General features: G+C 36.9%; 1 protein-coding gene across 1 annotated transcript; it reads right to left on the reverse strand.

Moving 5' to 3' along the window:
- Window positions 1-5,352: 5,352 nt before the first annotated feature.
- On the reverse strand, window positions 5,353-22,742 carry NME8 (NME/NM23 family member 8). Its single transcript, XM_088062476.1, has 15 exons — window positions 22,710-22,742; window positions 22,559-22,616; window positions 21,540-21,646; window positions 20,619-20,690; window positions 19,471-19,587; window positions 18,487-18,553; window positions 17,227-17,300; window positions 15,927-16,019; window positions 11,825-11,970; window positions 10,364-10,536; window positions 9,108-9,252; window positions 8,179-8,283; window positions 7,340-7,491; window positions 6,172-6,316; window positions 5,353-5,575 (listed from the first exon to the last, which is right to left on the reverse strand). The coding sequence occupies exons 1-15, from the start codon at window positions 22,740-22,742 to the stop codon at window positions 5,353-5,355; spliced, it is 1,710 nt and encodes a 569-aa protein (XP_087918602.1).
- Between the last annotated feature and the right edge of the window lie 4,393 nt (window positions 22,743-27,135).

Consider the following 27,135-nt stretch of genomic DNA (forward strand, 5'->3'; position numbering starts at 1 on the left):
ATGGTCTAAAAGATCAGCATGATTGGAAAATTTCTAATACAGTTTTATGTACTGTGTAGCAGGAATTCTTAAGCTTTAATTACTTATTGATCCAAGTTTAAAGTACCCCAATAAATGTATATATGGTTGGCCATTAAAGAGTGAGTGACAGTCACATCAATGTGATGTTGAAATAATAAATACTGAAGTCATTATATATCCCTTAAAGAAATTATATTGTGCACACAGTCAAATGTGGTGTTTGTTAAATTAAACTTTTGGAACAGCTACCTAGACTGCACAGTAACATCACATACTATTTTACAACTGTTAAAATCAAACTTTTATTCCTTTTGTCAGAGTAAAAAACATACAGATTATTTTCTCCAGAGAATTGTCACCATTCCTTCTCCAAGTTGCTGTCATTAGATTGACCATTCCAGTATGCTGGAATAGATGTGGATGCATCCAGCCAGGTGTTTCCAAACTTCTTAACATTTTTATACTTTATGCTGACTAACTTTCAATCTGATATGGTAAAAATATGGGCTAAGGAAAGGCAATGCAACAAAAAACAGGGGATATCATAATACAAAGAACAGACATGTAAGGGATAAATTAATAAGGTAGTGTGTTTTTCCTAACTAATTTTTTCCTATATTTTAAGAATCTGTGTGTCAACCCAATTCAGCACTAATACAAGTCATTTCATTTTGAAAATCCTCTACAATTATTAACTCCTGTGACATCAACTGCCAGCTGAATCCAGACCCAGAACATTTGCACCCTCCAGCGTCCCTTCCTTTCCTGTGAAATAGGTTTTGGAGGAGTTGAGGGCTATTTGAACAGGAAAATTCCTCCTCCAAGGGACCAGTCCCCACATCTGGTCCCTGGTATGTGGCAAAAAGGTCAGACACACCTCTTCTCATGCACATCCATGGCCAATTGTAGCCACTGCTGTGCTGGTGCAATCCAGCACTGGAGTAATGAAACTCAATTCAGCAAAGGAGGACAAATAGTTTGCTGATGGACGAATGTAATTACTGTAACTACTTAAAGATGAAAAATTAACAGGCCAAGTTCTTGAAGTGTTAAATGGGTTTTTTCTCAGTGTTGCAGCTGCCTTCTTACTGAGGGGCTTAGCATTTTTAAAATATAAAATAAAAATTGCCTGGAACACCAAACATATGCTTCTAGTGAGCTTCTAACTACCACACACATGTGCCCAGTTTAGTTAGAGGTGCCATTCAGTATTTTCATTGAATGTTCTAACCTCAGTTCCAAAAGAATGAAACCTGAAAAAATATTTACTCTAATTGTGAATGATTGGCACCATTTTAGAAGCTCACTGTAAACACAAATCAGAACTCTTTTATGAAACACATTTTTAAAAATCCCATAAACTCCCCTCCAACAAGACCTGAATGACCCGGTCACTTCAATTCAGTGTTGCAACTTTCATCCAGTCAGTGCATATGACTGAGAAATACTTCCTAAGCAAATAAAAAGAAGATTTTCCTATCCAAAATACTCAAACAGCTCTTAAATTCTTTTATCCAGGATTGTAACCTAGATTCCAAATGAATGAAACCTGAAAAAATATTTACTCCAATTATGCACAACTGACACATGCTTTTTGGTTGAGCTTAGCAGTTGAATGTAAATGCACATCCGAAAACATTTCCCCAACCAGTTTTTTCTGGTAAACTACATCAGCTACAATTAATTTTGTAAATAAATGTAATCCAGCAGTATGGGTCAACAAACATTCAAAATAATGTTTCCATTTATAAATATCCCCACCCCCAAAAAACTTGCAAGTCATTAATTTCCACAGAGGTGCATTACCTCTGATTAGAGCTAGCCAAGGCTTTCTGGAAAAATTGCAGTGAATTTCAACTGCTGACACTTTATTTCATGTAACATCTCTGAAATGAAACAACAGCCTTATTGGAATGTAAAACAACATTTCAAACTTGCTTGTTGTATATGCAGTAAATTTGAGGGCTTTCAGGTGATGTATTAATATTAGATTGGTTCCTGCTGCTGCCAAAAGGCTTGTGGACAAAGCACTGTGGAAATGAGCATAAAGCAAGGGAGGGTAACACTCCTTTTCTCTAGATGGGGATATTAAGATCAAGCCCCAAAAGTACCTTAAATAAGGCAGTTCACATCCAGATAGAGGGTTAATGGTTGTATCAGAGTAACCAAGAGATGCCCCAAAGAGAGCACCCTAAGTATTTTGATTTGTTGTGGTTACAGTGTGATGAAAACTTGTTTTAGTTTGCAGATACTCAGAGAACTTCCATATGTATTCTCTGAGAAAGGTAACCAGAAAGCTGATCATTTGCTCACGAAGAGCTGTGGATAAACTGAACAGATACTTGCAAGGTCTGACTTGCCAGTGTAGCTCATTCAGCAGTCAGAGCAAAGGAAAAACAGTGCAGCAGTACAGAGCCACAAGCTGATTGACTCCATCTTCTTGGCAGGGAAAAAAAGCTTTTTCTCTACTTGTGTTATTTTTTTATGTAGTAATTCAGTACAAAAACTCAGTACAATCAGACATACTTATTCTTCTAAAACAGTATTTTGAGATTTATAACCATCTTGTTTATCATTCTAAACTGAAACAGATCTTTAATATAGTCTTTAGTGTCAAGTTATGATTTCATTAAAGTTCCTAAACAAGGAAATATGTGGTCTGTGGTACAAATAAACATGCCCTGTGTTTCCATTTCTCTCCTGCTGGGACAAAAATCAGAAGAATAATTATGTTATCTTTTGTTAGTCTTGGAAGAATTATAATCAAATCTTTGCACCACCTAATTCTATGATGAACTACAAGATGTTTCCTGAATAAACAGTCGTAAAGGCCACATTCTCTTTTGAACTGGTATTTAGATATGAGATAAATTGACAGAGTCAGACTTTCTGTAAGTTTTATATGCAACAGTTTTGTCTAAATTTAATTGCAGGAAGATTTTAATCTGTGAGACTCCATGGAGTTTATGTTGGAACAGTGTCCTCCTGCCTCTATAAATCAAATGATTGCTGATCCCACCAGAAATGTTCAAATTCTTAAAAATTGTCTCCATATCTATGTCACAGTAATATAATTTTCAAAGAAGAGTGGATGGCAGTACAAAGAACGTGTGCAATACCTATGGGGTGAGTTAAACTTTTAAGAGTTGAAACAATATCTTAAAATACTGACGGTATTTTCATTGCCATTCTTTCAAATGCATATTTTGATAACTGTACACAAGTCTGTTTCTCAAAGATATAAAAGCTTTGCAAATCTGAATCTTTTCGTCATCTGAATTAAAACAATTACGTTTGATGATTTAAGATGTATCTATTAAATTTCTCCTTTCCAAAGCTGCTAGAAGACTTTAAGATAAAGAACATATTTAGGAGAAGAAGATCAGCATTAATAAATGAAATGTTCCTGCATTTCAGTTTGAGTTTGGGTACTTAGGCAACATGAAGAAAAAACTGTCATAGTTTTTTATTATCTATGCCCAATATTTCAATGGAATCTACTGGATTGCTTTAACCAAGCACAAAGCAGGGATTGTAATTGACACACATTAATATGAAACCCCAAATAGGCAAAATCCTTCAACATCCAATAATTAAATCAAACTGACAAAAATGTTCTATTGTTTAAGAATGATGTGGTGCAATATGAAGGATAGCAGTTAAGCAAGAGCAGTAACTCAGTATGCAACATTTTACTATACTTAAATAGGCAGAGGCAGAGCTACAGCACCCCCACTGCAAACTGAAATTTCTCAGACCAGAAGCAATAAGTGATTCACAGTATTCATAACCCCTGTAAGATACTTATTGAGCTCTTTGATTGTGACCTTCCACCAGACATGTTACGGACTCTTAATAAGACATGAAAGCATTTTCCTGTTTTCTACATTTCTGCTCCTGTCAAAAAATAAACCCACCTAAACTTTCCACTTTGTATTTGTCCCACTGGATGAGAAGCCATTAACACCAGCAAAGATCTTAGGAAATGAGCTGAATTTATGTATGTGAAATTGCTCTACTCAAGAAATCTACTGTTTTCTATAGCTGCTTCTTGGTTTAAAGTACAGCATGCCAGGACCCAAAAGACCTAGAGTGCTTAAATAATGCCAGGAAGAACACTTTTAATGAGCTTTTGGAAGTAAAAAAGAAGCCAAAGAACATACAACAGAAAGTATCTTTCTCAGAACTCACCTCACTGAGGCAACATGAATTCTCTGCTAATTACAACGTCCTACAAGCTAGCGAACCTCAAGCTAAGTTTGTGGCAGTAAAGCAGCTGTAGGTGAAAATGTGCCACCAGGACAATGCTCAGTCCAACTTCTGCAGGAGGAATGTCTATAATAACAAATGCCCCATCACAACAGAAATATTTGTCAGGAAGTTTTTTATTGCAGCTAGTAGTAGTAAATACATTAGGAACAATAAAGAAAGTATGAGAAGGATTTCATTCTTTCTAGACTTCACACTTAAAATCAACAATGTAACTAAATTACTTTAAGTGAATGCCATTCTTTAAAATCTCAACCTTCAACAGTCTCAAAAAGTGAGAATACATCAGCTACAGAATAATATTTGTGCTCTTCATGAAGGCCAGCCAAGTTAGACTGTACAGGATATGAACTCGCTAGTTTGGCAAGGAGGTACATGTTGAGAATAGATGTTATGTAAGAGCTTGTTTTATATTTTACTTCCTCTGATATATTTGAATTGAGTAAATGGACTGGAAAGGACCCTTTAGTTTATTATCCTACTTGTGACAGTAATCATTAGAAGATATTTAGGAAAAGGATAAATAAACAATGCAAATGTTTTTCAGGGCCCTGACAGAGCCAACAGACCTTAATAGCCCAGAGTGGTCTCACCAGGGATGTACACATATACAGTTGGCCAGTGGGCCCAGGAGCCCCATTTGGCTCACATTTGGAACTGCAGAACTTGATCTACATCACAGAGGATGTACCATTAATAGTGTTTTAGTCACCTTCCTTGACCCTTGTTCTTCCTTATTCTTTTAAAGGTAGCTATACACAAAACACTTTAGAATCCTGGAACCATTGGAAAGGCATAAATCTGTCAAAATGATAAAAGAAAAAGCATCTACTAAGCATACATAAAGAAACCATTACTGATGTCAAACTCCTAGCAGGCATTACTTGTTACATTGATAAGTTTTGCAATATGGAAGAGCTGATAACAAAAGTGCCCTACTAAAATTGGATGAAGTGTGAAGAAAAAGTAAGTAGTAGTCATCTACTCTTAAAAATAGTGTTTAGGTAGACAAATACATCTAATTACGTGAATATAAATTTTCATAGACTGTATCTTAATTGTTTAGTCTGCATCCAGCTCTCCAAATGCAAACTGAATGCTTCTCTCTGCGTGTTCTACATTAGATGATCCATGAACAGCATTAGACAAAATATCATGTGCAAACTGAGCCCGAATTGATTCAGGACAGGTCTTCTTTGCCTCTTCTGGATCAGCTGGGCCCATTAGGTTCCTCCACTCTTCCACAGCATTTTCCTTTGATAAGACCATTATCACTGATGGACCCCTGTAAAATCAATATAAAGAAACTCTTACACTATTCTGACATTTTCTGAGATGCAGACTTAGCTCTAATGTCAGAGGTACCATGAAGGGTTATAATATGCTTTGAACTATCTTAATTTTATTAAGCTGCCTAAGTATTAAAATTTGTTTCTTCATGTTTTGTTTAAGGAAAAAAATCTCATATTTGAAAGCCAAAGAGATTACAATAATCAGATATTTGGATTTGGACTTCTTGTCCAAAAGACATTCTCACCCAATAATTTCTGAAGCTAGGCAATACACACTGTTATTATCAGCTATATTAACAATATTATGAGGAAGATATTTGTCCAGCATGAAGAGAAAAAGGATTCCATTGGAAAGCAGTTCCTTTTTAGGGAAAATAAAATCCAAAATGAAATGACCCATAAGTTTGAAAAGGATTGTAAATCTGCCTTTTAAAGGAAGAGTATTCTCCGCTAGAAGCCACTAAACTTGCCAGAAAGAGTGACAGGTTGTAAAATCCTTGCACCAGTTATGGTGTAGCATTTTTTGTTGGCACTGTAGAAGGTGTGGTGTCTACTTACAGACCTCAGTACTGTAAACCAACACACTTACTCTGTCATACAGTTCACCAACTCCTCAAAAAAGGGTTTTCCTTGGTGATCCTTGTAAATCTGTGCAGCCATTTCACGAGTTAAAGCTTGTTCTTTTATCTTTGAGATGTTAAATCCAGCCTCTTTAACTTTATTCATAATTTCATCTAGGAGAATAACAAACAAGATCATTTTTGATTGAAATGGTTTAGATGCAAAAAATACAAACCCCATACACCTAAACTTTAAAAGTTTCAAAAAATACTGGATGCCTTTTTCTTAAAAAATCACCAATAGTTAATAGAATTCTTTTTTCAATATCAGACCAAATATGGACAACATAAGAAACATTTCAACAGTCCTCTAAAATAGTCAGAAACCATTGTCACAGCGTTATCCATCTTGATGCATATATCAAACCCAGATTTTAATAAACTGTGCCAGTAGCATTCACTGTTATTTCTCACACTGAACAGAATGTGGACTGGAGTTGTAATGCTGTATCAAACATCAGCTGGCTGGCCAAAATCAATCTGGATTGTCACAAGAGGGGCAGATAGACTCACAAAAGCCAATGATGCATCATCATTAGTAAGACCACTGAAATTTGTTAGGATAGACTAGAATAATGCTAAGTGGGGGGGTCTAGGTAGAAGATTTTAAAAAAGTGGCAGCAAACATCCTTAGGGCAAGATTCTGAATTGCACATAATGCTCTTTTTACTTTGATTTTTTCCTCCTTATTCCCTTAGACTAACAGTAAATTAAAACAAGGATGGGAATGCATCTAACTGAGTAATGATCCCTTTTGAGTTAGTAGAGATACCTGTCTGAAATAAGTAATGCAAGTTTGGCAAGTGTCTCTCTCCTTTGACTAACAAAGATGCTGGGCAGGTAGTCTGCAGAAGTGCCTGGCCCTTAAACAGTTTCACTTAGCTAGGAGCTCTCTTTCTTCAATTCACCACTATTGTAGTGAGGAAGGACTTATAGGCAGCTTAAGCAAAAGAAATGTCACATTTGATATCTCAATCTGAATTATGCAAGGCGTGTAAAAGCATTTTTCTGCACAAAAAAAGTATTTCAGAGAACCAGGAGGATGCATTTGATGTGATTTACTGCAGTGTGCATTGCTCATCTTTTGTAGAAATGATGACATCACTAGATATAGCCCCTACTTTCTAAATGCCTTACCTTTATGAGTCTTAGCAGCTTCAGGTTTGATTAATGCAAGGGTTTGTTCCTCAGGGAAGAAGAACTCTAGTTCCTTCTGAGCATCACTGAGTGTAGAGCTGCCGTGCAGCTGATTGATGGGTATGTTTTCAAATGCATACTGTGCACGCAAACTAAGAGTCATTGAAAGAACAAAGTTACTGAAAAGCAAAGCCATTTTGAGCTCTATAATTAGCCTTAGCCCGGGGAACATAAATTAATGTTGATCTGGAAGTCTTAAATATGAACACCCTCCCTCCCAACACTTGTGTTGTTATATTTCCAAGAAAATTTCTTAATGAAATGGCACTTCTGTCAAAAGCAGGTAAGATGATACCATTGCAGTTTCCTAGAGCAATGTCGTAAGCAGCTAGAACTAAGGTGTCTGTTTATAAAATATGTAGAAGAAAATTAGTCACAAATAAAATATTCTACTGATGAAAAGGTTTTGATAAGCTACAAGAAAATCTTAGTGGTATTTCAAGAAAAATAATAATGGTATTTCAAGAACCATCCCCCTCATTATTAAAAATAAGTATTACCAACATTTTTTCTCTGACTCAAGAGTTCCTCTTTCACTTCATTGCACTTCTTAAAACTCAGCTTTTAATTCTGTTTAGCAGCCATTATATCTCAAAAAATGCTGCGGTTTCTATGTGTAATACACTACTACTTCCAAGAAAAGCCTAAAAAACTGCAGAAATGCATATGTGTTTCCAGATGATGGCACTACAGTAACACTAGTTGGAATGTGGAATGAGATGAGGAATACAAAAGTAAGTTGGAAGCTGTGAATGATGGTTTACTTCTGTGACTATTACCTCTCTGGATTTTCCTTAGCCTTTTCAAGAGTCTTTGGACCTAGTAAATTCCTCCAGTGTGATACAGCATTTTCTCGTGTTAGAGCCAATACAAGAGTTGGACCACTGTACATGGGGAAAAGTAGCATTAAAAAAAAAAAAAAAAATTAAGCTCTTGTAACTTTTAAAAAGTATTTTGATTATTTATAGCCCAGACTAGGAGAATGAGCCCCAGTACTGGAGGATCTTAAAACTGATCTGATTGTTTAAACAGGTATAGGCTGATAAAACCTTATGGGGCTTAAACATGAATTTAAATTGCAAAATCACTGTGTTTTGTCACAACGGCAAGACAGAGAAAGACTGATCATGCCCTAGCTATGTCCCAACTTCATATGAAGGGAATATGAATACCTGGGGGAATACCCCAAAGTATCCAGCACACAGCCTGGTTGAAGATTTCAGAGCTCTCTTACAGGCAACCTAAATGCAGCCTTTTCAGAGCAGACCTAAACTGTTTGCACTCAAATAAATGGACTTGGCTGCTGAGACATCATACATACAGCAATATGGAGTAGCTAGTAACTTTTAAAAGCTTGATTTTATGTGTTTTACTTGGATATTATTCCATTATCTGCAGTTATCTGTTCCTGTTCTGTCTTTTACTGAACTTTTAGACAAGTGTATCTTGCAGCCATGTATTATCCAGGAAGTGTTCAATACCAGCAACTAATACCTGAGCAACTTATTCAGGTGGAAGGTGTACCTGCCCGTGGAAGATGTCCCTGCCCATGGCAGGGTGTTTGAACTAGATGGGCACTAATGATCCCTCCTGACCCAAACCATTCTGTGAAACTATGATTCAATAATTATTTCATGTGAAAATTTTAGTCTTGTCAGATTCTACATTGATTCTATATATTTATATTCTCCTTTTTCATTCAACTTACCTGGTCATTTGCTCTAGAAGGGCTGGGAAGTAGTCTTGATCTACATGCTCGCTGTAAAATGTCCGTACTTGTTCCTCAGACAGAATTATTTCCTTCTGCATTGCTATTTGGAAACCATCATCCTTTATCCTTTGCATGATGGAATCTGTTAAATATAATGAAATAATGGTAAATTGACATTCATTCATTAATTTCCATTCTTGTAGAGAAATGACATGGACTTTTCAATGAAAATGTTAAATTTTTATGGGTGAATTTGTTTCCCAGATAAAGAACAAGAAACTAATTTAAAGCAACTGCTAGGAGGAATAACTATTTGCCTGGACACTCAGAAAACTGATCCTCATTGTCTTAAGGCTTTCTCTTGCTTAAAAACCTCAGCAGGAATTCCTGACTGGGAAATATGATACATGTTCCTACCAGCAAACAAGGTCTAAGGAATTTGAATAGGTGAAATATTTATTTAACTAAGTATTACAAGACCACATGGGTAAGTAAGCACTATTTGGTACAAGTCAAAATTACCTCCAAAATTAATGTGTCATTACCTAAACATGAACTGCAGAACTGCTGCTCTAAGCAACATGCTAGACAACCATAAGGAAAATAAATTCACAAGGAAAGATCAAAATTGCAGTCTTTCAGCTCTCTGCACATAAGTTTGCTCAAATACAGGGATTCTCAAGTTTGAAATAAAAATACTATCTGAAATCTAGGAAGAAATGTAAATATATGACTGAGAAGAAAAGTAAACTTGTTTGGATGAAGCTTCATGTAATGGGGTGGATTTTTAAATTTAATCTATAAAAATGCTGTCTGTTTAGAACTCCCCTTGAGCAGCACTGCCTCATGCAACTTAGAACATCTTGGATTGGATATTTTACTCCTTGCCATTGATCTATCTTGAACCTGCTATTCAAGAATATCGGCTACTCCATTACGGTGAGAAATCTAGTCCCCTATACTACATTTCAAAATATGAGCTTCTCTGAGAGGTCTTCTAGAAATATTCCATCTACAGAATTTCTTGAAAAATTAACCAAAGGAACAAAATATCATTGACATTTGCATTCTCAATATATGAAAAACATTAACCTTGTAACTTCATTCCAGACAAAGATTACTGCTGGCCTAATGCTGGAGAGACAGTATAACATAAAACCATTTCATTAATTGAATTAGAGTTTAAAATTCAAAATTCAAAATATGACAATATTTATATACCTTTGATAGAAAATACAGTAATTAACACTTACCTCGCCTTTCCTTCAGGAGAGTAGGTCTAATTATGGCCAAAGTCCTTTCAGAATGTTCTGCATTTATATGAAAATTTGGGAAAAAGAAGGCAAGTTGTCTGCTGGCATCTTCAACACTGTCCTGCACATCACATAAATTTACCAGACTCTCAGTTTCTTTGACTGCTGGCACCCTGATGAAACATGAAGCAATATAGTATTTAAGTCACTGCTTAGTGTTACCAAGCTAACTTTTTGAAGATGTACTTTCTTAAAATTTAGTGAAACATAAAAATAGAATGCAAAACTAAGTTTTATTCTAGTTTTAAATTCAGATTCATGAGTAAAGTAACATTTTTGAGAAGAGAATTATTAATCTTCTCAAGAAGTGCCTGATCATGTGCTCTGAAGGAGAAATCTCAACCAGGCCGCTTTAACAATTCCCCTCTAGCTTATCCAAAATAGTTTTTCTGTTTCATGAGATGGAATTACTATTGACAAGTGTACAGTGTATAATGAATGATCAATAGAAGTCTTGTGCTTAATTCATTTACAGCATGATCATAAAAATGATAGCACTACAGAGTTGTTCAGTGTTGTACAGAGACACTTATTGTTTCTTGCCTGTTTGTTTAGTTGTGTAAATAAAGTCCCTCTTGGCCACTTGTAGAAAATGCAGTATTCCCCAGCTGTACTAAATTAATGCAGAAGGGGATGCAGCAGGCATCGACAAAAATGTCAATTACTATAACAAATTATTTTTCAGACAAAGTATTTAAACTCATGTTGCTTTAAGTAAATCTCTTGTCTAAATACAAAACTTGTTTCAGTATTTGAACTTTTGTGAACACTCTGTTGTCTGAGGCTGTGTATACAACTATCATCCTTAAAATTCTCTACAAACCCTTGGCACAGAATAAAAACACACATTTCAAGATACCATGGTTGTGAATAGCTAATCCTTACAAATATTTTTCTGTCTTGAAACAGGGTGAGGACATGAACCCCAGTACCCTTCCCCTCCTCTGCTGGATTTTACAGTGCTCCTGGGAAGAAGAGCATTCCTTGGGTGTGCCCTGGTCTGTCATGGGCCATATCTACAGCTTCTCAAGAAACAAAGGGGTAAACATGGGAAAGACTGCAACCTTCAATTGGCAGTGCACGCAGTCCTCTGGCATGGGTGAAGTAGAACTGCAAGGACTACTTGTGGTGTATCATTATTCTGAGAACCCATTGAAGGTGAGTTCAAAGAGATCAATGACCTTGGCTTGTCATCTTTAACTAGGAAGCAAGGAATTTCTGAATTCCCATGAGAACTGGGGCTGCATCTCTAGTGGTGGTCCTGTGAAGGACTAGGTGATGAACTCTCCCTGCTCCCTGAACCTGCACCATGGTACATCTGTGTCTGTAGGAACATGCCTTGGTTTATGGTGAGCTTTGAACACTGACTAAATCACAGGTACACATTTCACTGGTACTTACTTGGCTGGCTCCTCAGGCTCACCAGACTCACTTGTTTTGTGTAGTTCTTTCCATTGAGGAATAGCATCAGTTGCTTCTAGTTTACTGATTATCAAAACATGGCATAGTCCGCTCATCATGAATTTAACAAATGCGTCAAAGTCAGGCTAAAAAACATAATTTTCCCCTCTATGAATTGCAGGAACTCTTGAGTTTATCATCAGAAATGAGACAATTATGCTTCTAAAGTAACTCATACATTCCTGTTCCAAACTGACACATTCCTCAGAACTCTGATAGATTGTTTAGGATGTTTTTTGATCAATCATTTGAGACAACATTATCAAATGTCTAAAAAATGTAAATTGATATAAAGAAAGTCACGTAACTACTTAAAAAAAGTTCTAGATGTTCTTCCAGGTTAAAATGAAAATGACAAGAATGAAGAAAATTATCTAGAAGTTCAATGTGATCTGCTAGGCTTGTAGTACAGCATGTAGTGTGACATAAGAAACTGCAATACAATTCCGTGAATAATTTTTGAAACTAAAAGTTGTGTAGCTGGCTATATAGAACTCTGAACTTTTTGCAAGACAATTGTAGGCTTTCCCTTCATTCTCTTTGCTATGTGATTTTCAATTCAGTTTCAACTTTTAATCCTATAAAATTACATTTATGTCAGAAAAATAAACTTGTGGCTAGTGGGGTGAGTTTTTAATTTCTTTTTTGTATGTCATCTTTTTCTTGGGGATATCTATTCTCCCTTTAAATATTTGACTAAATCCTTACCAGTCAGCATCATGATAGTTATTTCCTTTAGTAATACGAGGATGAAATATTCACATATATGCTTTCAATTCTTTGCTTTTCTCTTTCAATTATCTTCATATCTATGAATGTTCTTAACCCATTTCCCAAGATGAACAAACTTGAAAAAAAATGTTCAGTATGGTGCATAAAAGATGTCTTTATACTGTGGTGGCTTCAAAAGTACTCTTGCTTATGTAAGAAGAACTATATGTAGTTGAACTACATGTAGCTGTTAATTTTGGCTATCCTGGACCTTTTTTCTGGAGCTTCATCATTAAAAAGAAATAATTTTTGCTCCAAGTTTAATCTGAAGGTCTATCACCTTGAGTCTCCATTCCCTTGTAAAAGGCAGACTAGGAATTCAGCAAGATTGTGGAGTATTAAATCAGGAAAAACTGCGCACTGGGCAGTTCCCAAAGGAATCAATATGTTTTAATTAAATTATTTTTCAGCTTAAAATTAAAGAATGCCAAATAATTGGTCTCTAAATATGCATAGGGCTCTCTGGAACCATATAGTTCAAAGCAGTTTTATTATTCTTCTGTCCTAATGTTGGCAGGGTTCTGCTATGGTGTAATACTGGTGTTTTCTGCTCTCCATGAGATTTGAAAAGTCATGGCAGTCAGGTGAAGTCACAGGTGACTGAAAAAAAGGGAAACATTGTATACATCTTTTAAAAGGGTAGAAAGGAGGGCCCCAGGAACTATTGTCCTATCAACCTCACCTCTGTGCCTGGGAAGATCATGGAACAGATCCTCCTAGAAGCTGTGCTAAGGCTCATGGAGGAAAAGGAAGTGATTTGGGTCTGCCAGCTTCACCAAGAGCAAGTCCTGCCTGACCAGCCCAGCCTTCTACAATAGAGTGACTCCATTGTGGACAAGGGAGGAGCTACAGATATCATTTGTCTGGGCTTTTGAAAAGCTCTTGACATAGTACTCCATAACATCCTTCTCTCTGAAGTGGAGAGAAATGATTTTGTTTGCAGTTCGGTAGATAAGGAATTGGTTGGACAGTTGCATCCAGAGGGTGGAGGTCACAGGCTCAGAGTCCCAATGGACATCAGTGACAAGGGGTGTCCCCCTGGGCTCATACTGGGGACAAGTGCTGTTTAGTCCTTCATTAATGACGTAGGTGAAGGGATTGAGTGCACCCTCAGCAAGTTTGCAGATGACACCAAGCTGACACACCCAGAGGAACCTGAACAAGGAGCGGGCCCATGAGCATTAACAAGACCAAGTGCAAGGTGCTGCACCTGGGTTAGGACAATCCCTGGTATCAGCACAGGCTGGGGGATGAACAGATGGAGAACAGCCCTGCGGAGAAGGACCTGGAAGTGCTGGTGAATGAGAGGCTGGACATGACCCAGCTGTGTGCACTCCCAGTCCAGAAAGCCAAATGTGTCCTGGGCTGCATCCAGAGCAGCGTGGCCAGCAGGGTGAGGGAAGGAACTCTGCCCCTCTGCTCTGCTCTGCTCTGCTCTGCTGAGACCCCACCTGCAGTGCTGCATCAGCTCTGGGGTCCCAGCACAGGAGGGACATAAAATTGTTGGAGAGAGTCTAGAGGAGGCCACCAAGATGATCAGAGGGATGGAGCACCTCCCCCATGAGGAAAGGCTGAGAGAATTGAGATTGTTCAGCCTGGAAAAGAGGAGGCTTCAGGGTGACCTAATTTCAGCCTTCCAGTATACTTGAAAAAAAGCCTAGAAGAAAGATGGAGAGGAACTATTTACAAGGGCATGTAGTGATAGGACAAGGGAGGATGGCTTTACATTGAAATAGAGTAGATTTAGATCAGAAGAAATCCTTTACTGTGAAGGTGGTAAGGAATAGGAATAGGCTGCCCAGAGAAGTTGCAGATGTCTTATCCTTGGAGCCCTGTTCAAGACCAGGCTGGATGGAGCTCTGAGCAACCTGTTCTAGTGGAAGGTGTCCCTGCCCTTGGAACCGGACGATCTCTAAGGTCCCTTCCAACCCAAGCCATTCTGTGATTCTGTGATTCTGTGATTCTATGATATATCAATCATTGTATGCTTTGATTGTCTTTGCTCTTCCCAGGTCTATCTCTACACTTAACTTGTCTCAAATCTGGATGCTCTTCCCATGAAGATGAGTTACTTTTTACCTTTGTTTCAAAACTTCCTCTGTCTAATCTACAATCCCAGCTTTGCTAAAACCAAGCTCTTCATGGTTTCTTACAGTATCTCCCTGTTATTTCCTGTCTAAACCATAGTGCAGCTATCTAGTGATTATTATCAATTTTCTTTTATCTCTCTGACTTTAGCAGGAGCCATCTCATCTCACCCTTCTTCATTTGGAATGCAACAGGAGTGCCTTTCCACCTTCTCCTTCAGATTAGGCAAACTCTTCCAATGCTTCCTCTAATAATATCAAACAAACTATTTGTCTGCAAATAATTCCAGCCTCTATCTTACACATATAGGTATAAATATTTGCTAAGCATCTTCATTTCTTGTCTCAGATCCTTCTGAAGAGTTAATTTTAGCTACCTCTCTGGTGGAAAATATGACCATATGCAGATGCTTGTTTGCTAGACCACTGCCATTTAATGGTGGACAGCCTAACTTAATTATTTTCTTGAACTTTATATCTGCCTTTAGCTATTTTTGTTGTCTAATATAGGATAAGGTACAAAAAGATAGATTTTGGCTGAGATGCTTTCCCTTTCTGCCTGTGCACATGCTTATTCCCAGAACTACCCCATGATAATATCTGGAAAGAAATAAAAAATTATGTAATTATAAGTTAATAAAAATAAGTGATGTAATATCACTTATTTAATGGCTAGAAAAAATATATGTCAAACAGATATACACTGTCACATAGATGCCATTGGATTTTGGGTTTGTGCTACATTTCAGCACCTAATAGCCAAGGTTAAGTAATTGCAGAAATAATCTATACAGCACTCTGATTTTCTTTCTCACAAAGGTCACTGGGCCTGCCATAACATGTTTAAAAATCAGTGTAATTCTATTTTGATAAATAGTGGTATAAATTTAGCTTCATGTCTAAGGATCATGCACATTTAGATAACAGAAAGAAGAACAAAATCTTTTAGTATTTAATTGGAGGTCAGTTTAATTTGATTGGACTATTAAATTGCTACATAGTGATATTTGTATGAGTCAGTGAAAGAAAAGGGAGAGAGAATATCTCTTTATTTATGTACTAAATCTACATTAATTCAGTTCTTCAATATATTAAAATTTACCATACAGAGATTTGCAAGAACATCTGGTAACAATTATGTGTTTTACCTGTTCCTTTAATTTAGGTTTTTAATTAATTTTTACCTCATCTTTATTCCGGGCATAAAATACTCTGATTTGCTCTTCTGTAAGCATTCTCTCCTCTGCTGCTTTAATGTCAAATCCTGCATCTCTAATCTGCAATTATTTGGTTATTAGTCACAGGCATTTGAAAATGGATACATACAAAATCATATGTTATTGTATACTTAAAGACTGATTGATTTTGGAAGCTATCTTAAATTTAAAATTCTCTGAAATATTCAAAATATAACTGCTATCTTTGCCTAAACTGAACTTCCAGTCTTTCAAAGTACTTCACTAAATTCAGGATTACAATACCCCTAAGTTAATGTTTGAGAAAAAATGTAGTGCAGTTCAATGTATGTATTCATTCAGTAGTTAATAATCCCTTTGATTTCACATTGAATAAACTCCTTTGGATCACTGTGAGTGGTTAACATGCAATTTATGTTGCAAGATATTATAAACTGTATTGTAACCATGGTAGTGCACTTGTTAACAGTTGTATTAGGCTAAACTATTTGGCTTTAGGAACAGCAAATAAAGAAAAATGAAATTCACTTTATGATTTTCTGTTTTAAGCTAGGCTACTGCACTAAATGCAAGTGTTTGTGAGTGATGCACACATGTGACTTACAACAAAGTTCACATGGGTATGAAGTTTATACCATATACTGATATTTTAACAGCACAGGCAGTATCCAGCCGCAGTACTGATGATACACTAAGCACTGTGCTCTTTTAAAGCCCCTGAGTGTTTTCAGCCTTTCCCCAACAAGGCTGACTGTGGAACCAGTGCTGTAAAACACATCTCATGAGCCAACTAGTGGCTGGTCCAGCTATTTTGGTTTTGGTGGTTATTTTTTTGTTTTTTTTTTTTTGGGTTTTTTTGGGGGTTTTTTTTTGCCTTTACTGAGCTTCCTTCCTGTCCAGCTAAGGTAGAGTAATTGCACAAACAACAAATAGCACTCTGATTCCCTTTTCTGCAAAGATCATTGTCCCTGTCACAACACTTTTAAAAATTCTTCTAATTTGGTCTTGATATATATTGCTATAAGGCTTTTTTTTTTTTCTTTGGTAAAAAAAGCAATATGAATCAATGTCTAACCTCTGCTGGCACAGAATATTAAAGCAATAGTATAAATTGGAATATAATATTATTTCAGGTAAAAATTATTGTGTTTTTATCATCCTTAGCAGAGAAGCTTTATCAGCTTCTGTTTCAAAGTCTAGGCATAAATTAGGATCTACTTAACCTTACATTTTGCTATTATGCCTCTTAAATAAATAGAATGAATGAATAGTTTAAAATTCTCTTTACCTTTTTCTTGATTTCTTCTACACGTCCCGCTAAGACATCATCAGGTTTTATAATTCCAACAGAATAAGTGAGTACTTCTGAAAAAGGGAAAAAATAATGTGCTAAGTAATACATTCATCAAAATAAATGGAATCATCTTTACTGGACCTGAAATTTACAGTTAAGCATTTGACTGTAGCTCAATCAGATCCCAAAAACTGTAGAAGAAACAGCAGACTACTACTTGTTACCAATACTAGAAACACTTAAGCAACTGCATGTGTTAAGGAAAATATTACTGCCTAATTTTACTGTATTACATGTCTGAGAGAGCCCCTAACCTGAAGCTGAACCTGAGATAAAGCTCTGTTTTCTGATTTTCTATCATGTTTAGGTTTTGGGGATTAGTGTGAAGTCTGTAGATAATTGCTAAATGATGATACTGTACTTCTAGGTCTCACAGCGTTTATGAGAAAAAAATATAGGCTAAAGCTGAGGTCAGAAATATGTAAGTTGAACCATACAATTTAAAAAAAACCCAAAATATGAAGAGGAAGAAAAAGGGATGCCATGACTGTGATCTAATGCCTCTCACAGGGCAAAAATAAAAAACAAGATCACGAAGGAGAGGATGGAGGAATTTGTTCAATCTCAGGGTTGTAGAATGGCATTCTCTGCATAGATGAAGCCATAGGAACATTCAGTAGCCACAGATAACAAAAAAAAATAGAGAATGTGTAGGTCTCAGCTAATGACAAAACTCAGATAAATCACAGACAGGACTTTTAAACAGGATGGTGCTTATTTTTCAATCTTTTTGGAAGCTTATCCTGCTACTGTGGATTTATGTTCTTCTTTAAATATGTTTTTAAATCTAACCTGGTGAAAGAGTAATCTGACATAGAAAGCATGCCATTGCTTCACAGATTAACTCTTCCAATTGTCTCAGGTTGGCTCCATCTTAGTATTCCACCTCAACAGAGGTACACAGCTCACACAGGCACTGTGTAGAAGTGACTTTCAGGCCTTAACTTTACACAGGAAAATTCCCTGGCACATATCACTTCTGTCTAAAGTCTGAAGGTTCCCAGTGTGGGGGTGAAAATACTGATGATGACAGTCCAATACATTAACTCCTTACAGAGGAAAGCTCAGTTGTAGCATTTCATTAACACAACCAAAGGAAGTTCTATTAGTGCTAGACATAGAAAGTTATTAATCAAAAGACATTTGGTCTCTTTCCTTCAGCTAACATTTCTAAAACAAATCAAGTATATTTACCCTCTTCTACAGCCTCCTCAGCAGACCCTTCTGATGAACCTTCTTCTGGAAAAATGAGTTCTTCTACCTAAGGTAATTGCAAATGGAATAAAAGTACATCACTAGTGCAAAAATAAAGTCACCAAACACAGCTGTCATATCTTTACAACACATTTATCTTAATGTAAGAATGGATTTTCTACCCTGGAAAACAAGTAATTCTAAGAAATACCTTTGATCAGTCTGATTTTCCTTAACTGAGTTTCAGTTTGTTAAAATGCACTTTTTACTCTAAGTGGAGCTCTTTCATCTCCATTTTAACAAAACAAGCAATAAGGCATGGTTATTTCCCATGTTTTTTTTTCATATGATGCAGTTCCCAAGTTATATATTAAAGACACTTAGCTGTGAAAGAAGAAAAGATTGATAAAGCATTTATGAGCTAGTGGCATTTTTGTCTGTCTCTCAATTTCTTACACTGCTAGGCTAATTTGTTAAGTTTTTATAAAGTACCATAATGGAAATTTGGGGGTTCTGAGGAGAATAAGCAACAAGGTAGGATTAACTTCTGCTGCTGTGAATTCCAGCTGTGGGATCTTTCACAGTGCAGGCTATTGAGGTCAGACTGAGCTGTCCTGATGTCCTCATGTTACCTGGAAATCAGGAGTCAGAGGTGATAGAACAAACTTGTTGAATGGCCTTTGTTTTTTGTAGCAAACTGGATTCATTAGGTAGAGAGCAATCCCCATGGCTTTGTGAAACTGATGTAGTGAAAGGTGAGACTGTCTGTGGCAAGAGGGTTGGGACTAGATGATCTTTAAAAGTGTCTTAGAACCCAGATAATTTTTTACTTGATTTCTAAAAAAAACCCATGCCATATATATTACTTTATTGTTAGGACAAAAATACAAAAAATCAAATATTATCTAAACATTATCATAGACATTTAGAGAAACAGTGTAATAAAAATACACATTTATGCATAAGTATCTGGTTTGTGAGTACCTCAGCACGTTCCTTTTCTCCAGCTGCAATTTCCCTCTCTTCTTGCACTAGCTCTGTTACTGTCTTAATGATGAGAGGAGCATTTACACCTTTCACCATGGCAAGAATTTTACCATGCTGTTGAAGAAAAGATAATACTCTCAGTGAGTTTTCATCATTTAATTTACTTGAATTTTTGAAACATGTAATATCTTGCAAATTTTTTCCAGCTACAGGATCATTTCCTATGCCTACTGAAGGGAATATCAAAGCTACTACTGCCTCTGTTATTTCAGAATGAAACTTTTGTACATTTAATTCCTTGCTTCCTTTCCCAAATTTCCCATGTTTATTTCTAGGCTCAATACTCATAACACATTTGGAAACAAATGCAAATATGGACTTTCACTTGTTCTTAATTTCTGTAGCATGGAGTTTTCTGTCTTTTTTTTTTGTGTGCGTGTGTGACTTCAGTGCATTGTCTGCCACATTCAGGTGCACAATAGTGAAGCTAATGGTGACCAAAAATACTGTCAACCTGTCTAGGCAGCGCTCAGATTCAAACCTGAAAGCGTCCTGAAAGTGTCATTATCCTTTGTCCCTGCTTATGGAAATTCAAACCTGTCACCCTCTAGTTAAAACAACCCCCACCTCTTAAGTGAGCAGTGCTCTACAGCTGTGTCCTAGGAGAACCAGCTTTCTGTGTCCATCAGTGAGAGATAATAAATATATGATTAATTGCTACAATTTTCCTCAGGTTTGAAAACACAATTTTATTTATTATCTTAAAAATCTTATCATGCCAAGAAATATAAAATCTCTTTCTGCGATGAAAAGTGCATAAAATAAACATTTCAGTGTAACCACATGCAGGCACTTTATGTTAGGCAAACCTGGAAAACTTACCTGGATTTCTCACCAACTACCAAAACAGTGACTACCACAATTCTTCTGTGGCTGCATGTGGAACAGCTGCAATAAAAATGTGCTCGAGAACCACCAGATTCGGGCATGGGAAACAGCTCAAGCAAACAACATCAAATAATACCATCCTACATACTGTAAAATGTAGATAGGATTTATAAAGCTTCACATCTATTTTAAAATCTGTTGAAAAGTTAAGGCAGAAGTAGGCAGCACATTAAAAGGAATTGATGCAATGTACTTACAACGCAAAAAAGAAACACAGGTTCACAGCTCCTCCTGAATGGTTTCAGAGTCTCTATGCCATCAGCTTCTGCCTAAAGTCAGACAAAAAGGATTATTTGCTTACATAAGTGTGTATGCATATGCATGTATAAAGGAAAGCTTTTTACTCACAGGAAAACCCCACTCTTACATACTTTGGTGTTTAAAACTCAAACTGCAGTCCTAAATGCAACTAGCAGTCTTTATAGTGATGAAGAAAGAACTGTTTTGGTAACATGGTATTGTCCTCCCTTTGTATATAATAAATTAATCATGGAAAAGATCTTCTCTTGATCCTATTTTCACATGTAGGTTATAATAACATATGTAAACGAAGAAGTAGCCCATGTAGTCTTGATGGAAGAGATTACCCAGTGTCTTAATTTTTTGTGAAATATGGTCAACTGTATGAAAGCACGTGAGATAACCTTGGAACATAAGTGCTAGTATAAACAAATATTTTTAATACTACAGTCTTGTGATTTTTTTTAATTTCCCCCTTTTTGTTCTTTTAAAAACGAAATACCAGGTAACATTTACAAAAAAGATGCAACAGGTTTCTAGGGATGTAAGAATTTTAAATGCAATGGTCCATAATGCAGAGACCTAAAACTAAAAGTCATATAATCTGGCTTTTGAATATTTCTGCAATCTCATCAAGGAAAACAAACATTTTAGGATATTTGCTCTTTTTTTTTTATTATAGCTTCTTACATATCTATTACCATTTCTAATCTACTTCTATACAAAATCTTATGAGGACTTATGCAGGGAAAGCAAGCAGGCCAAAATTATGACAACTCATTATAAGGACAGTAAAATGAAAGCTCTGCATATGCAGATCAGAAGATATAATTAAATCAAAATGTAAATATAGTCACACACAGGATTTGTGTCCTTACCACAGCAAAATGCAGCATATTGTCATCACTAAAGTCAATCCTTAGTTTTCTGAATAAATTCATCACAGCTTTGCAAGGACCACACCAAGCTCGATACACATCTATTACTAAAATGTAATAGTTTAGAATTAGAAACAAATGACTTGAGGCACTTGTAAAATGAGGCATTTATGTTTAGGTTGAAACAGCGCTGGGAAGACATTCGCATGGATCTTTCAGTCCTCTTCTAGTCAGTGAATGTATCATGAATACATCAATGGATTCAGCGGATACATTAGTGCATACTTTTTAATTTCAATTACTTTTGATGTTGGAAATCTACTTCAGAATACTATATAGGATGATTAATCCAAATAGAAATTTTTCTCTCATATTCATTTTCCTTTTATTTTCTTTTCTTCTTTTCCCACTGCTGATTTTCATTCTTATCTAGACCTTTATTCTACAGGATTTTCACCTCCCTGAGCCTCTGCCTATTGCTATCCCTCTGTAGATATGGTCCCGTTACAGATTCGTTCCTTTTACCAAAAAACGGTTCCTAGGAGATATAGGAGACATAGCTATTGGGCTAAGTGAACTGAAAATTGGGAATAATGCATGCCATAGAACATGCACTCTAGAATACTGCAGTAATTATTTAGTCTGTGCAAGATTTTACACACAGAAGCACCCAACTCCCTACCATGGAGAATATCATATTGGAAAGGTATTTTCTAAACATTGGTATATAGCAGTATATAAAAATAAAATTTAGATAAATATGATTTTGATGAGTATTTATCATATAAGATACTGTATATTCATAATTGTAATACATGATCTTAGAAGTCTTTTCCAACTGAGTGAATTTAATGATTCAATGACTCTATGATATACCTTTATAAACATATATTAATATAGCCTTTCTTTAAAAGATATGGTACTAGTCTTCTAGGGTATCTATTAAAGATCAAATATAAATATGAAGACCTGCACATACGCTCATGAAAGATTAAAAAGAAAATATCAGCTCGTAGTACCTACTATACCCTTTATCTGCAGCATTTCATCCCACTGGTCTTGAGTGGTTATTACAGTCTGAAACAACATTAATTAACATTTTAACATTCTAAAAAGACAGAAAAAACATCTATTTCCCTCTAAAATTGTTCAAGTAATTAGGATTCATACCTGGAGCTGGATTTCTTTCTTCTTGCCTGCCATTTCCCTGTGATTATAGGAATAATATTAAAATTCAAAGCACTTTTAAAGTTTTCTAAAAGACCATGAGACATACAGAACTGATTTTTATGGTTCTCATAAGTATCACTGCCTTCTGATTTCCTTAGCAATTAACTCAACTGAAGCCCCTACCATGATAGTAGTTAATACTCCACTTTGGAATTCTGCAGAGAAATATACAACTTGTTTGCAAAACCCACGTGGCACAAGAAACAGAAGGTAACTTAATATCTTAATCTGTTAGGGTGTTCAGAAGTTGTGACCTCAACAATCTTTCAAGCTTATAATCACTCTGCTCAGAACAGCCACAGGCGCTTTGGTGAGATGACAGCTGCTATAACACCAGACCATTTCAGAAAAATATTGATTAAAGAACTTCAACTCTAATAACATCAAATCCGTCTTCCTGTCTGCTGGGCTACATAAAAAGTAGTGACACACTTGTGCCCCATAACTAAACTCCCAAACTGAATCCTGACATATTCATCATTCTGTCATTAATAAATAACGTCCTTCGTATATTTATGATAGACAATTAACTGTGAACTGGACAGAACAACAATCCCAGTTAAGATACATATGTGGATGGAGTTTGACTTCAGCATGGACATCTTGAGTTTCTAGAGTTTTTGGTTAAGATGGTGGTCTTTACCTCAGGGAAAATTATAGTGCCCCTATGAATGTGACCTCCTCTGGCACTGTTATTTGAGAAGTCAACCAGCAATATGTCCAGGGTTTGAACTATCCTGACACATTCACCAAAGCCCTTCCCTTCAGATCACAGATTGAGGCATAAAAGCTAATATGAGTGCCCTTACCTTCATGCTTGTTTCACATTTCATGTAAAAGTATTATTAAAGATAAAAATTTTAAATGCAGGCTTTCTTCAAGACCTTCAAACCAGGTGGTGGTACAAAGCACTGCATTAATTCCTGTCCTTTAAAGACTCTAAGGAGATGATGCTGACTACTGACACTAGAGGCAACTGGCAGATGGAAATATGTAATATTAGTAGGAAATCATCATCAAAATAACCTGTCTTTCATTGTTACCTTCTGTCACTGAGCAATGACAATCAATTCTTTGCAAGATCAGTTCTGCAAAACATAAACCAATACATGAAAATGGTCTGTGCATCCCAAACGTTCTACACATGCTCCCCAAATAAAAATATGCAGTCATACACACTCAGATGGCAAAGCAAAGCACTGCAGAACAGACTTGTGATGCTGTAAGGAAATATACAAGTATGCACATTAGTCTGGCATAGTAGCTGTACGTGACAGACATGTGAAGGCTAAGTGTGAAATCTATACTTTGGAATAAAATTTTCATGCAACATTTTCTCTAATACAATCAGTACTATACTGATTAAACCTGAACAAACAAGCATATTTTCTCCTTTGTCTATGATATGGGCAGCATGCTTCTCTAACCTTGACAAAAGGCATTTTTCTATCCACACTTCACCATGGATGTGCAAACTCTGCATGTCTTACTACACTCCTTACAACCAAAACAACTTCCTTGAACTAGACAGACATAAAAACAGACCTGGGTGCACACTCAGACTGTCAAACTGATATTCAAATATGCACAGTCTCTGCAGACAGACATTCAATGTCTTAGCACAGACCCTCATCACACGAAGATACCCAAGAGCATGTAAGATTTTGACATGCTGCTGTTTTGGGTATGTGCATACAGACACATAACACTCTGAGCATAAGCTCTTGTGTGTGACAGTGAATCCTCCTGAGTTCCTAGGTGGCACTCTGGTGGATCATCTGCCCACACACACACACACGCAGAGACACAAACAGAGAAACACATGTGACTGAACAAATGCACAGACACACAGGCCAGTTCAGGGCCGACAGAGCTCTACACCAGGTGTCGTAACCAGGAGGAGCTCCCAGACACTCGTGTACCCTGTGGTTTGACACACACCCTCCCCAGTAAGCACACCACAGCACAGTGGCTTGGGTACCACTCAGCCCTGAGGTGGCAGTCCCCTCAGGAGCACACAGGGCCCCCAGCCCCCTTATGCCTGTCCTGGAGTAGCCGCCGGCCTGGGGACGCTCTGTGGCCGCCCAGCTGCGGCCCTCAACGGCCCTAACGGCCTCCCCACCCCTTATCCGGCACAGCCCCATCTCCGCTCCATCCCCAAGGGCCATTGTCCCCCCATCACCCTATTTTATCAGTCTGGGGTTGACATGGCACATACAGCTGAGAGGGAAAACAGAGAGGGAGCTGGGGAGCAAAATGTTTGGAGGAAGCGTCACCATTTCCTCTGTTTTCTTTACCTGAGGGAGAGTCAGCCTTGTTGGAGTCTGAGACACAGAGTGTGTGCCCTTGTTTCTGATACTTAGTTCTAAGATCCAGAAAAACACTGAATTTCATACAATATGAAATTTATGAGCATGTTTTCATGGTGATACATGAAAACAAATGTTAAAATTAGATAGAAAAGCTAAAAGTGTGAGTGTGTAGATTAAAAAGTTTTTTAAGTGACTATGTGAGAAAGTTAAAGTTTAGAGTTTCAAACAGTTTAGAAAGCAGAAGACAAGTTGGAAGATTTAGGTTGTTTCTTTTCCTTCTTTCTTCTTCATGTTCTTCTCCTAGAGGTTTTTGGGTAATAGTAAGTGATTGGTTAGAAAATTCCGCAGCGCAGCACACAGGTGATGGGTCATTGGGTCATTAAGAAAAATCATATACGTGTCTATTGTTAATTGGATAAGAATAAGTATAAAGATAAAATAATTGCATGTTTCAGGGCCATTTTGTGCTTTCAAAGCCAAAGTGAGCCACAACGTGAGCCACAAGGCCATTCTGTACCATCAGAAGAAAATGAACCAGATTGCAGTGAATTGAACTTGCGCAGAAAGTCTGGAGAGACCTGCCAAGTTCTGTGATAACATCTTAATAAACACAAGAAACAAGATCCTAACAGGCTTTGGAGTTCTTGTCCTGACCCAGAGGACTGTGATAAGTGGGACTTCCCGTGAAGGAGTATCCCAAAGGAGCTCAGCTCAGAGGAGACTGAAAAATCCAGGAGTGGGAAAAAAGTACAGAAGTAGTGCAGCAGAATCAGAAAAAGAAAAGAGAAACAAAAAAGAATTTTTAAAAAAGTCACAAACCTATCCTTTTAACATGTGAGAAAATTATCCTTGGCACCTAATTACTGATCTGCCTTTACTCTGTCTGACTTGCAAATTGTGAGACAATGGACACTAGAAGAGGAAGCTTTTAGTGGCAGTCCTGGTGACCAAAAGAGGTCACCAAATAGTGAATAGCCCCTGTGGGCTATTCAAAAAGCCAAACAGCAGTGACTGCCCATGCTCATCCTCTATCAGTGCAGGTCTGTCATCACACTGGTGCAGAACAAAGTTATCATTTTTTAAAGATGCACATTTGCATCTCAGCAGGCCCCAAAAAGTCACAGAAGATGAAGGCAAAACTTATTTATACACATAGAAAGCACAATTAGTCCAGAGTACAATGGGGCTATTTTAATGTATGAGCTCTTACAGGCATGGCAACTGGTGGGAATTTCTTTGTGAAGGTAAAGGCTTGAGAATGTTCACAAATCAAATGCTGGTGTCTCTAAACTGCACACGTTTCACATATGCATGCTGTTACAGAACTATAAATTGTCCGTGCATCAGATTTGTTTTTGAAACCCTGCCCAGGCATACTATGTGCTGTCATGTGTGTCTACCACATATTAAGAAAATTTAGTTTCAGTGACTTTCTTGTAGCTTTTCTTGAGCATTCCAGTACTGCTCACCAAAGCAAATCCACAAAGGAAAAGTTACTTTTATTTAATGAAAATAGTATGAAGAAAAAAGTAGGGAAAACAAGCTCTTAGAGGTACTAGAATAGACATTCTTCACAGTTAAATCTTCACAAGTTGAAGGATGTTCATTCTGCAGTAGTGGGAATGAGGCAACGTTTCCACAGAGTTGCAGCAGTTTTCAATGCTGAGATTGTGATATGTCCTAACAGCTTGGATTAGATCGACTTGGTGGCAAGAGAGATTTTGTATTCAGATAGGAAATAATGTATTTATATGGCAAACATAAATTAATTCCTACATTTTTTACTGGAAAACCCTAACTTTGGAACTAGTACAAGCTCTGAATTGGCCTGCTTGGGAGTAGGGGAGTGCCATTGATGCATGAAGTAGGAAAACCATTTCTGAAACCTTCGTAGACATACAAAATTTGAAAGAACTACAAAAGATGAGATATTTAACCCAACAGCCATGTGGAAGTTAAAGAGTCAAAGACTAGGCTATGTTTTTGGGGTTTCCTTCACACTTCACTGCTAACTTTTTTATCCAGACCACTTTCTTCATGAACAGCCACTTTCT

The sequence above is a fragment of the Pseudopodoces humilis genome, chromosome 1 (assembly GCF_049639895.1).
Source record: "Pseudopodoces humilis isolate 2021_Gansu_Grassland_sample_001 chromosome 1, ASM4963989v1, whole genome shotgun sequence".
Classification (NCBI taxonomy): domain Eukaryota; kingdom Metazoa; phylum Chordata; class Aves; order Passeriformes; family Paridae; genus Pseudopodoces; species Pseudopodoces humilis.